Raw genomic sequence first — 13030 nt, 5'->3', positions numbered from 1 at the left:
CAAATACTCCACACAACAACTACTCAATAAAACAACCACACCACAACCACACCATAACTACTCAATACCACACCACAACTACTCAATACCACTACCACACCACAACTACTCAATACCACACCACAACTACTTAATACCACAACTACACCACAACTACTCAATACCACAACTACACCACAACTACTCAATACCACAACTACTCAATACCACAACCACAACTACTCAATACCACAACCACACCATAACTACTCAATACCACAACTACTCAATACCACAACCACACCACAACTACTCAATACCAAAACCACACCACAGCTACTCAATACCACAACCACACCATAACTACTCAATACCACAACCACTCAATACCACAACCACACCACAGCTACTCAATACTACACCACAACTACTTAATAACACAACTACACCACAACTACTCAATACCACAACTACACCACAACTACTCAATACCACAACTACTCAATACCACAACCACAACTACTCAATACCACAACCACACCACAACTACTCAATACCACAACCACACCACAGCTACTCAATACCACAACCACACCACAGCTACTCAATACCACAACCACACCATAACTACTCAATACCACAACCACACCACAACCACTCATAACCACAACCACACCATAGCTACTCCATACCACAACTACTCAATACCACAACCACACCACAACCACTCAATACCACACCATAACTACTCAATACTACAACCACACCACAACCACTCCATACAACCACACCATAACCATACCACAACTACTCAATACCACAACCACAGCTACTCAATACCACACCACACTCAATACTACAACCACACCATAACTACTCCATACTCAATACCACAACCACCACACCACAGCTACTCAATACCACAACCACACCACAGCTACTCAATACCACAACCACACCACAGCTATTCAATACCACACCACAACCACTCAATACCACAACCACAACTAATCAATACCACAACTACTCAATACCACACCACAACTACTCAATACCACACCACAGCTACTCAATACCACAACCACACCACAGCTACTCAATACCACAACCACACCACAGCTACTCAATACCACAACTACTCAATACCACAACCACAACTACTCAATACCACAACCACACCATAACTACTAAATACCACAACCACACCATAACTAATCAAAACCACAACCACACCACAACTACTCAATACCACAACCACACCACAACCACTCAATACCACAACCAAACCATAACTGCACAGTCCCCAAAATAAGCACAATCAAATGAATCCAACACACCAACAATTATAACTACACTAGACTAGTTATGCTCCATCCACAACACAACCACAAGAGCTTGCATACAGAATTCAACAAACGTCCCCCAAACCAACCAAAATATTTTCTTCTGCGTGCTTGTCCCTGCAGGAGAGCCCTTTATTGTTTTTTTAGGTAGAATAATTTCTGCAATGTGTAGAGCACAGAGTTGAACTATTTTCCTCTCCCCTTCCAGTACATCAGAGTGTCCCATGACTCTAAGCCAGACAATCTGCTCCAACTGATGGTGAAAGACTGGCAGCTGGAACTCCCCAACCTGCTCATCTCCATCCACGGAGGCCTGCAGAACTTTGACCTGCAGCCCAAACTCAAACAGGTGTTAGGGAAGGGACTCATCAAGGCTGCAGTCACCACCGGAGCATGGATCTTCACTGGTGGAGTCAGCACTGGTGGGTACCTGCTATAGCATGATGAACTACATTACCCATGATGCTCTGTACAAGCTACCCTGACCCTTAACAATGGAGACTCACTTTATAGTTCAGAACAGGAATACCATTGAGAGAATGAGGCCCAGATTCAATTCAACACAGATTCAACACGATTAACAACCTGAGCAAAGTGATAGATTTAGGCCACATCCCATATATTTACAGAAATCAAGTTCGCTGTAAACTCTGAAGTCGGCTCAAACAGAAATCACCTTTTAAAGTAATTTACCATGCACAGGTCTCTTGAATCCTGGCCTGCTGCTTAAATATCACTCACATCAAATCTTCCCATGGTGATACACATGATATTAATTCAGCCATGTCAGAAGGGAAACATGGATTACACATGTCAGAGGTCAGATAGTACTAAAGATTGTGTGTTCGATCTGTATATTCATCTACTGTAGTGTAGGTCAGGTTTTGTATTTATTTTCTTTATTTCACCTTTACTTAACCAGGTAGGCTAGTTGAGAACAAGTTCTCATTTGCAACTGCGACCTGGCCAAGATAAAGCATAGCAGTGTGAACAGACAACACAGTTACACATGGAATAAACAATTAACAAGTCAATAATACAGTAGAACAAAAGAAAACAAAGTCTATATACAGTTCGTGCAAATGGGGTAAGATAAGGGACCTCTTAAGGAGGCTGCGAATTTTCGCAGCTTTTTGTTAAAAATTGCGCAACATTTCAGCGTCCTGCTACTCATGCAGGAATATAGTATATGCATATGATAAGTGTGTGTGTATAGAAAACACTCTGAAGTCTCTAAAACTGGTTAAATCGTGTCTGTGGCTATAACAAAACGTGTTTAGGAGTCAAAATCCTTCAAAAAACTGGTCACCAAAAACACAAAAATAATATCCATCCGCCAGTCAATGTATTGTCTAAGGCTGAAGAAAATACATGGCAATCCCCTGTAAACGCCTACAGCTTCCACACGATGTCGCCAATGCTGTCATTTAGGGGCGGCTTTATCCTTGTTTTGGTAACGTGACGCATTTCCTTTCTTTGGGCTCACCACAGGATGTTTTGAATGTGAAAACATGGACGATGATTTCAAGACTTGCTGCTATCGAATACAGATCGCCCCGTGATCAATTTAATAGATTATTAATGTTTATTAATACCTAAAGTTGGTTTAGAAAAGTAATTTGAAGTGATTTGTAAAAGTATATAGGCAACTTTTGTAATTTTAAAAAGTGACGTTGCGTCTTGTAAAGGGGCATTTTTCTGGATCAGACCGGTCTTCAGCAAATCACATTTTGGGTATACAATGACGGATTTAAATCGGGAAAAAGACCCAATTGTGATGTTTATGTGACATACAGGAGTGCCAAGAAAGAAGCTCGTCAAAGGTAATGAATGTTTTATATTTTATTTCTGCGTTTTGGGTAGCGCCGGCTACCGCAAAATCTGTTGTTTTGTTGATGGTCTGGTATTCTGGGGGGTGTATGCTATCAGATAATAGCTTCTCATGCTTTCGCCGAAAAGCATTTTACAAATCTGACTCAGTGGCTAGATTCACAACGAGTGTAGCTTTAATTCAGTATCTTGTATGTGTGTTTTAATGAAAGTTTGAGTTTTATCAAAAACTTTCGGTGGCGCTCTAAAATATCCGCTGATTTGATCCCGCCACAGGGACATCCTCCCTAACAAGTTTTAAGGCAATAAATAGGCCATCGTGGCAAAGTAATTACAATATAGCATTTAAACACTGGAATGGTAGATGTGCAGAAAATGAATGTGCAAGTAGAGATACTGCGGTGCAAAGGAGCAAGATAAATAAATAAATACAGTATGGGGATGAGGTATGTAGATAGATGGGCTGTTTACAGATGGGCTATGTACAGGAGCAGTGATCTGTAAGCTGCTCTGACAGCTGGTGATTAAAGCTAGTGAGGGAGATATGAGTCTCCAGCTTCAGTGATTTTTACAGTTCGTTCCAGTCATTGGCAGCAGAGAACTGGAAGGGAAGACGACCAAAGGAGGAGTTGGCTTTGGGGGTACATCAGTGAGACATACCTGCTGGAGCGTGTGCTACGAGTGGGAGCTGCTATGGTGACCAGTGTGCTGAGATAAGGCGGGGCTTTACCTAGCAGAGACTTGTAGATGACCTGGAGCCAGTGGGTTTGGCTAATAATATGAAGCGAGGGGCAACCAACGAGAGCGTAGAGATCGCAATGGTGGGTAGTGTATGGGGCTTTGGTGACAAAACGGATGGCACTGTGATAGACTACATCCAGTTTGCTGAGTAGAGTGTTGGAGGCAATTTTATAGATGACATAACCGAGGTCGAGGATCGGTAGGATAGTCAGTTTTACGAGGGTATGTTTGGCAGCCAAACATACCCTCGTGAAGGATGCTTTGTTACGATATATGAAGCCAATTCTAGGTTTAATTCTGGATTGGAGATGCTTAATGTGAGTCTGGAAGGAGAGTTTACAGTCTAACCAGACACCTAGGTATTTGTAGTTGTGTTTTCTAAGTCAGAGCCGTCCAGAGTAGTGATGCTGGATGGGCGGGCAGGTGCGGGCAGCGATCGGTTGAATAGCATGCATTTAGTTTTACTTGCGTTTAAGAGCAGTTGGAGGCCACGGAAGGAGAGTTGTATGGCATTGAAGCTCGTCAGGAGGTTAGTTAAAACCTCTTTGGGCTGCAATCCCGTTAACGGGAGGATATGACAACAGCCAGTGAAATTGCAGGGCGCCAAATTCAAAACAACAGAAATCTCATAATTAAAATTCCTCAAACAAACATGTATCTTATACCGTTTTAAAGGTAGTCTTGTTGTTATTCCCACCACAGTGTCCGATTTCCAATATGCTTTTCAGCGAAAGCACCACAAACGATTATGTTAGGTCACCACCAAGCCACAATAAAAACAGCCATTTTCCCAGCCAAAGAGAGGAGTCACAAAAAGCACAAATAGAGATAAAATTAATCACTGACCTTTGATGATCTTGATCAGATGACACTCATAGGACTTCATGTTACACAATACATGTATGTTTTGTTTGATAAAGTTCATATTTATATCAACAAATCTGAGTTTACATTGGTGCGTTACATTCACTAGTTCCAAAAACAGCCAGTGATTTTGCATAGCCACATCGATTCAACAGATACTCATCATAAATGTAGATGATAATACAAGTTCTACACATGGAATTATAGATATACCTGTCCTTAAGGCATCCGCTGTGTCAGATTTCAAAAAAACTTTACGGAAAAAGCAAAACATTCAAAAATCTGAACAATCAAGTCAAATTAGCCACGATGTTGTAGTCAACATAAACCATAAATTACATGCTAAATATTCCCTTACCTTTGATCTTCATCAGAATGCACTCCCAGAAATCCCAGGTCTGCAATAAATTATTCGATAATGTCCGTTATTTGTGTCCAATTAGCTACTTTTGTTGGCGCGTTTGGTACATCTATCCAAACGCTGGTGCTGGTCGACCATTTTTTCGGACAAAATCTTCAAAAAGTTATATTACAGGTCGAAGAAACATTTCAAACGAAGTACAGAATCAATCTTTAGGATGTTTTTATCATAAATCTTCAATAATGTTCCAGCCAGAGAATTCCTTTGTGTCTTGAGGAGGAACGAAACGCAAGTGGATATCATGTGGAATGCGCGTGACCAGGAAATGGCTGACTGCCAGACACATGGCTCATTCTGCTCTTATTCAGTCCCACAACACAGTAGAAGCCTCATTCAAATAGACGGTTGTATAGACGGTTGACATCTAGTGGAAGCCCTAGGAAGTGAATCTTCATTCATATCGCAATGGGATTTCAATTGGGAATGGTTTGAAAATATACCAACCTCAGATTTCTCACTTCCTGTTTGGATTTCTTCTCAGGTTTTTGTCTGCCATATGAGTTCTGTTATACTCACAGACATCATTCAAGCAGTTTCAGAAATGGCAGTGTGTTCTTTCCAATAGTAATAATACTATGCATATATTAGCAACTGAGACTGAGGAGCAAGCCGTTTACTCTGGGCACCTCTGGGCACCTTTCATCCAAGCTACTCAATAGTGCCCCTGCAGCCATTTAACACAGTGTCCAAAGAAGGGACAGATGTACACAGAATGGTGTCATCTGCGTAGAGGTGGATCAGAGCATCACCAGCAGCAAGAGCGACATCATTGATGTATACAGAGGTTACATACATCTACTGTAGTATAGTGTAGGTCATGGTACAGTATGTGTATGTGTGTTCAGATAATTACTCTGCATGGTCCGTTTGAGACAGTAGTACAGTACATATGTCACCTACCCAAGCACCTCAAAGTGTGAATAAGATCATGGCCAGAGCCATGTGTTTGTAGTATAGTTGAGGTTTCTGATGATCTCTCTAAAGCAGCCTTTCTGGGCCACGACGAGTCAGATTACATTTATAATTATTTATTAATTGCTGGAATTGATTTTGGCCAAGTGCAACTGTGCTCTCTGTTCAGTGCTCTCTGTGTTCAGTGATCTCTGTTCAGCTGCGCTATTGGGTGGAAGATGCAAATGTACTTCACGTTGTGCAGGATATTTTTTTATGCAGTTTTCTTGAAGATCACTCCACGACCCACACTCTGCAGGGCTGCTGTTTAGCAGCAGATCACTCCACGATCCACACTCTGCAGGGCTGCTGTTCAGCAGCAGATCACTCCACGACCAACACTCTGCAGGGCTGCTGTTTAGCAGCAGATCACTCCACGATCCACACTCTGCAGGGCTGTTTTTCAGCAGCAGATCACTCCACGACCCACACTCTGCAGGGCTGTTTTTCAGCAGCAGATCACTCCACGACCCACACTCTGCAGGGCTGTTTTTCAGCAGCAGATCACTTCTGCAGGGCTGTTTTTCAGCAGCAGATCACTCCACGACCCACACTCTGCAGGGCTGCTGTTGCAGGGCTGTTTTTCAGCAGCAGATCACTCCACGACCCACACTCTGCAGGGCTGCTGTTTAGCAGCAGATCACTCCACGACCCACACTCTGCAGGGCTGCTGTTTAGCAGCAGATCACTCCACGATCCACACTCTGCAGGGCTGCTGTTCAGCAGCAGATCACTCCACGACCAACACTCTGCAGGGCTGCTGTTTAGCAGCAGATCACTCCACGACCCACACTCTGCAAGGCTGCTGTTTAGCAGCAGATCACTCCACGACCCACACTCTGCAGGGCTGCTGTTTAGCAACAGATCACTCCACGACCCACACTCTGCAGGGCTTCTGTTCAGCAGCAGATCACTCCACGACCAACACTCTGCAGGGCTGCTGTTTAGCAGCAGATCACTCAACGTCCCACACTCTGCCGGGCTGCTGTTCAGCAGCAGATCACTCCACGACCCACACTCTGCAGGGCTGCTGTTTAGCAGCAGATCCCTCCACGATCAATGCCTGGCTGAGAAAGCAATAGATGTTCTGATCCAGTTTGGCACCACATACAGTGCATTCAGAAAGTATTCAGACCCCTTGAATTTTTACAGATTTTGTTAGGTTACAGCCTAAAATTTATTAAATATTTTTTATCCCTCAACAATCAACATAACACCCAATAATGACAAAGCAAAAACAGGTTTTTAGAAATGTTTGCCAATTTATAAAAAAAATACAAAATCTGAAATATCACATTTACATAAGTATTCAGACCCTTTACTCAGTACTTTGTTGAAGCACCTTTGTCAGTGATTACAGCCTCGTGTCTTCTTGGGTACGACACTACAAGTTTGGCACACCTGTATTTGTGGAGTTTCTCCCATTCTCCTCTGAGGATCTTCTCAAGCTCTGTCAGGTTGGATGGGGAGCCTTGCTGCACAGCCCTTTTCAGGTCTCTCCAGAGATGTTGATCAGGTTCAAGCCCGGGCTCTGACTGGGCCACTCAAGGACATAGAGAGACTTATCCTGAAGTGATTCCTCCCTTGTATTGGCTGTGTGCTTAGGGTTGTTGTCCTGTTGTAAAGTGAACCTTCGACCCAGTCTGAGGTCCTGAGCGCTCTGGAGCAGGTTTTCATCAAGGATCTCTCTGAACTTTGCTTCATTCATATTTGCTTGATCCTGACTAGTCTCCCAGTCGCTGCCCCTGAAAACATCCCCACAGCATGATGCTGCCACCACCATGCTTCACCGTGGGGATGGTGTCAGGTTTACTCCAGACATGACGTTTGGCATTCAGGACAAAGAGTTCAATCATGGTTTCATCAGGCCAGACAATCTTGTTTCTCATGGTCTTAGTCTTTAGGTGCCTTTTGGCAAACTCCAAGCAGGCTGTCATGTGCCTTTTACTGAGCAGTGGCTTCCGTCTGGCCACTCTACCATAAAGGCCTGATTGGTGGAGTGCTGCAGAGATGGTTGTCCTTCTGGAACGTTCTCCCATCTCCAGAGAGGAACTGTAGAGCTCTGTCAGAGTGACCATCAGGTTGTTGGTCACCTCCCTCACCAAGGCCTTTCTCCACCGATTTCTCAGTTTTGGTTCATCCTTGTTCATCCTTCTGTTTAATTCTTCTGGTTCCTCATTCTGGTTATATCCCCTGGTTCTTCATTCTTCTTCTGATGGCCTATAGACTCTACTTCCGGCGCCGACAGAGATGGCCGCCTCGCTTCGCGTTCCTAGGAAACTATGCAGTTTTTTTATTTTGTATGTGTTATTTCTTACATTAGTACCCCAGGTCATCTTAGGTTTCATTACATACAGTCGAGAAGAACTACTGAATATAAGTTCAGTGTCAACTCACCATCAGTACGACCAAGAATATGTTTTTCGCGACGCGGATCCTGTGTTCTGCCTTACAAACAGGACAACGGAGTGGATTCCATGCAGCGACCCAAAAAAAACGACTCCGAAAAAGAGGGAAACGAGGCGGTCTTCTGGTCAGACTCCGGAGACGGGCACACCGTGCACCACTCCCTAGCATTCTTCTTGCCAATGTCCAGTCTCTTGACAACAAGGTTGATGAAATCCGAGCAAGGGTAGCATTCCAGAGGGACATCAGAGACTGTAACGTTCTATGCTTCACGGAAACATGGCTCACTGGAGAGATGCTATCCGAGGTGGTGCAGCCAACGGGTTTCTCCACGCATCGCGCCGACAGAAACAAACATCTTTCTGGTAAGAAGAGGGGCGGGGGCGTATGCCTTATGACTAACGTGACATGGTGTGATGAAAGAAACATACAGGAACTCAAATCCTTCTGTTCACCTGATTTAGAATTCCTCACAATCAAATGTAGACCGCATTATCTACCAATAGAATTCTCTTCGATTATAATCACAGCCGTATATATCCCCCCCCAAGCAGCAGTCGATGGCTCTGAACGAACTTTATTTAACTCTCTGCAAACTAGAAACGATTTATCCGGAGGCTGCATTCATTGTAGCTGGGGATTTTAACAAGGCTAATCTGAAAACAAGACTCCCTAAATTTTATCAGCATATCGATTGCGCAACCAGGGGTGGAAAGACCTTGGATCATTGTTACTCTAACTTCCGCGACGCATATAAGGCCCTGCCCCGCCCCCCTTTCGGAAAAGCTGACCACGACTCCATTTTGTTGATCCCTGCCTACAGACAGAAACTAAAACAAGAAGCTCCCACGCTGAGGTCTGTTCAACGCTGGTCTGACCAAGCTGACTCCACACTCCAAGACTGCTTCCATCACGTGGACTGGGAGATGTTTCGTATTGCGTCAGACAACAACATTGACGAATACGCTGATTCGGTGTGCGAGTTCATTAGAACGTGCGTTGAAGATGTCGTTCCCATAGCAACGATTAAAACATTCCCTAACCAGAAACCGTGGATTGACGGCAGCATTCGTGTGAAACTGAAAGCGCGAACCACTGCTTTTAATCAGTGCAAGGTGTCTGGTGACATGACTGAATACAAACAGTGCAGCTATTCCCTCCGCAAGGCTATTAAACAAGCTAAGCGTCAGTACAGAGACAAAGTAGAATCTCAATTCTACGGCTCAGACACAAGAGGCATGTGGCAGGGTCTACAGTCAATCACGGACTACAGGAAGAAATCCAGCCCAGTCACGGACCAGGATGTCTTGCTCCCAGGCAGACTAAATAACTTTTTTGCCCGCTTTGAGGACAATACAGTGCCACTGACACGGTCTGCAATGAAAACATGCGGTCTCTCCTTCACTGCAGCGGAGATGAGTAAGACATTTAAACGTGTTAACCCTCGCAAGGCTGCAGGCCCAGACGGCATCCCCAGCCGCGCCCTCAGAGCATGCGCAGACCAGCTGGCCGGTGTGTTTACGGACATATTCAATCAATCCCTATACCAGTCTGCTGTTCCCACATGCTTCAAGAGGGCCACCATTGTCCCTGTTCCCAAGAAAGCTAAGGTAACTGAGCTAAACGACTACCGCCCCGTAGCACTCACATCCGTCATCATGAAGTGCTTTGAGAGACTAGTAAAGGACCATATCACCTCCACCCTACCTGACACCCTAGACCCAATCCAATTTGCTTACCGCCCAAATAGGTCCACAGACAATGCAATCTCAACCACACTGCACACTGCCCTAACCCATCTGGACAAGAGGAATACCTATGTGAGAATGCTGTTCATCGACTACAGCTCGGCATTCAACACCATAGTACCCTCCAAGCTCGTCATCAAGCTCGAGACCCTGGGTCTCGACCCCGCCCTGTGCAAATGGGTACTGGACTTCCTGACGGGCCGCCCCTAGGTGGTGAGGGTAGGCAACAACATCTCCTCCCCGCTGATCCTCAACACTGGGGCCCCACAAGTGTGCGTTCTGAGCCCTCTCCTGTACTCCCTGTTCACCCACGACTGCGTGGCCACGCACGCCTCCAACTCAATCATCAAGTTTGCGGACGACACAACAGTGGTAGGCTTGATTACCAACAACGACGAGACGGCCTACAGGGAGGAGGTGAGGGCCCTCGGAGTGTGGTGTCAGGAAAATAACCTCACACTCAACGTCAACAAAACTAAGGAGATGATTGTGGACTTCAGGAAACAGCAGAGGGAACACCCCCCTGTCCACATCGATGAAACAGTAGTGGAGAGGGTAGCAAGTTTTAAGTTCCTCGGCATACACATCACAGACAAACTGAATTGGTCCACTCACACAGACAGCATCGTGAAGAAGGCGCAGCAGCGCCTCTTCAACCTCAGAAGGCTGAAGAAATTTGGCTTGTCACCAAAAGCACTCACAAACTTCTACAGATGCACAATCGAGAGCATCCTAGCGGGCTGTATCACCGCCTGGTACGGCAACTGCTCCGCCCTCAACCGTAAGGCTCTCCAGAGGGTAGTGAGGTCTGCACAACGCATCACCGGGGGCAAACTAGCTGCCCTCCAGGACACCTACACCACCCGATGTTACAGGAAGGCCATAAAGATCATCAAGGACAACAACCACCCGAGCCACTGCCTGTTCACCCTCATCCAGAAGGCGAGGTCAGTACAGGTGCATCAAAGCTGGGACCGAGAGACTGAAAACAGCTTCTATCTCAAGGCCATCAGACTGTTAAACAGCCACCACTAACATTGAGTGGCTGCTGCCAACACACTGACACTGACACTGACTCAACTCCAGCCACTTTAATAATGGGAATTGATGGGAAATTATGTAAATATATCACTAGCCACTTTAAACAATGCTACCTTATATAATGTTTACATACCCTACATTATTCATCTCATATGCATACGTATATACTGTACTCTATATCATCGACTGCATCCTTATGTAATACATGTATCACTAGCCACTTTAACTATGCCACTTTGTTTACATACTCATCTCATATGTATATACTGTACTCGATATCAGCTACTGTATCTTGCCTATGCTGCTCTGTACCATCACTCATTCATATATCCTTATGTACATATTCTTTATCCCCTTACACTGTGTATAAGACAGTAGTTTTGGAATTGTTAGTTAGATTACTTGTTGGTTATTACTGCATTGTCGGAACTAGAAGCACAAGCATTTCGCTACACTCGCATTAACATCTGCTAACCATGTGTATGTGACAAATAAAATTTGATTTGATTTGATTTATATGTGTGATCCGTCAGATGAGGGATGCCCTGAAGGACCATTCCTCTAAGTCCATTGTCTCATCTAAGTTACCTAGCTTCCTTCTGGTTCATCCAACTTGTTCCGTCCCCTGGTTTGTCTTTCTGGTTCATCCATCTAGTTCCTAATTATGGTTCATCCTTCTGGTTCCATCCCAGGTTTCAACATTCTGGTTCATCCTTCTGGTTCCTCATCCTGGTTCCATCCCAGGTTTCATCCTTCTGGTTCATCCTTCTGGTTCATCCTTCTGGTTCATCCTTCTGGTTCATCCTCCTGGTTCCTCATTCAGGTTCGTCATTCTGGTTCGTCATTCTGGTTCGTCATTCTGGTTCGTCATTCTGGTTCGTCATTCTGGTTCATCCTTCTGGTTCATTCTTCTGGTTCATCCTTCTGGTTCATCCTTCTGGTTCCATCCCAGGGTTCATCCTTCTGGTTCCTCATTCTGGTTCATCCTCCTGGTTCCTCATTCAGGTTCATCCTTCTGGTTCATCCTTCTGGTTCATCCTTCTGGTTCATCCTTCTGGTTCATCCTCCTGGTTCCTCATTCAGGTTCATCATTCTGCTTCCTCATTCAGGTTCATCCTTCTGCTTCCTCATTCAGGTTCATCCTTCTGGTTGATCCTTCTGGTTCATCCTCCTGGTTCCTCATTCAGGTTCATCATTCTGCTTCCTCATTCAGGTTCATCCTTCTGGTTCCTTGTGACGTAGAAGTCCGTCACTGGCCGCGGGCAGCATTTGGTTCTTTAACGCACACACATATTCATCACTCCTCCCTGCGCCATTATACCATAAGTTAACAATGTGGGTCGACACACAATTTAACTTCTGTCTTGGTGTATGCATTTCACACTTGTCAATGTTCATATTTGAGAGATACAATAATTATTATACTTATCAATGTTGTGGATGAGCGCATTGTTTGTTTGTTCTGTTCCTCTCTCTCCATCTCTGTAGCTTCTGGGTATGCTGGAAAGGACCCGAGCTAAGGGAATTGGGTTGGCTTTATAGTGCCTGTCCCAAATGGCTCATTAATGCATATGGGCATATTGAAAGATATTGTCAGTAATGATGTAATGTTGTAAATGTTATGTTGTGATATTGTTTAAAACCGTGTTGCAATGTATATCCTTTAGTATGTTTAGTTCATGGAAAATGTAGGTTTGTATTGTTAA

General features: G+C 44.6%; 1 protein-coding gene across 1 annotated transcript in view; it reads left to right on the top strand.

Annotated features, from left to right (window-relative positions):
* LOC112219072 (transient receptor potential cation channel subfamily M member 1-like) overlaps nucleotides 1–13030 on the top strand; it is a 136016-nt gene that overhangs the window by 44984 nt on the left and 78002 nt on the right. The window contains exon 4 of the mRNA XM_042301203.1: nucleotides 1531–1744. Coding sequence (XP_042157137.1) covers nucleotides 1531–1744 — 214 coding nt within the window. The remainder of the gene's footprint in view (nucleotides 1–1530; nucleotides 1745–13030) is intronic.

Source organism: Oncorhynchus tshawytscha, linkage group LG19 (assembly GCF_018296145.1).
Source record: "Oncorhynchus tshawytscha isolate Ot180627B linkage group LG19, Otsh_v2.0, whole genome shotgun sequence".
Classification (NCBI taxonomy): Eukaryota; Metazoa; Chordata; class Actinopteri; order Salmoniformes; family Salmonidae; genus Oncorhynchus; species Oncorhynchus tshawytscha.
This window is presented reverse-complemented; position numbering and strand designations above follow the sequence as displayed.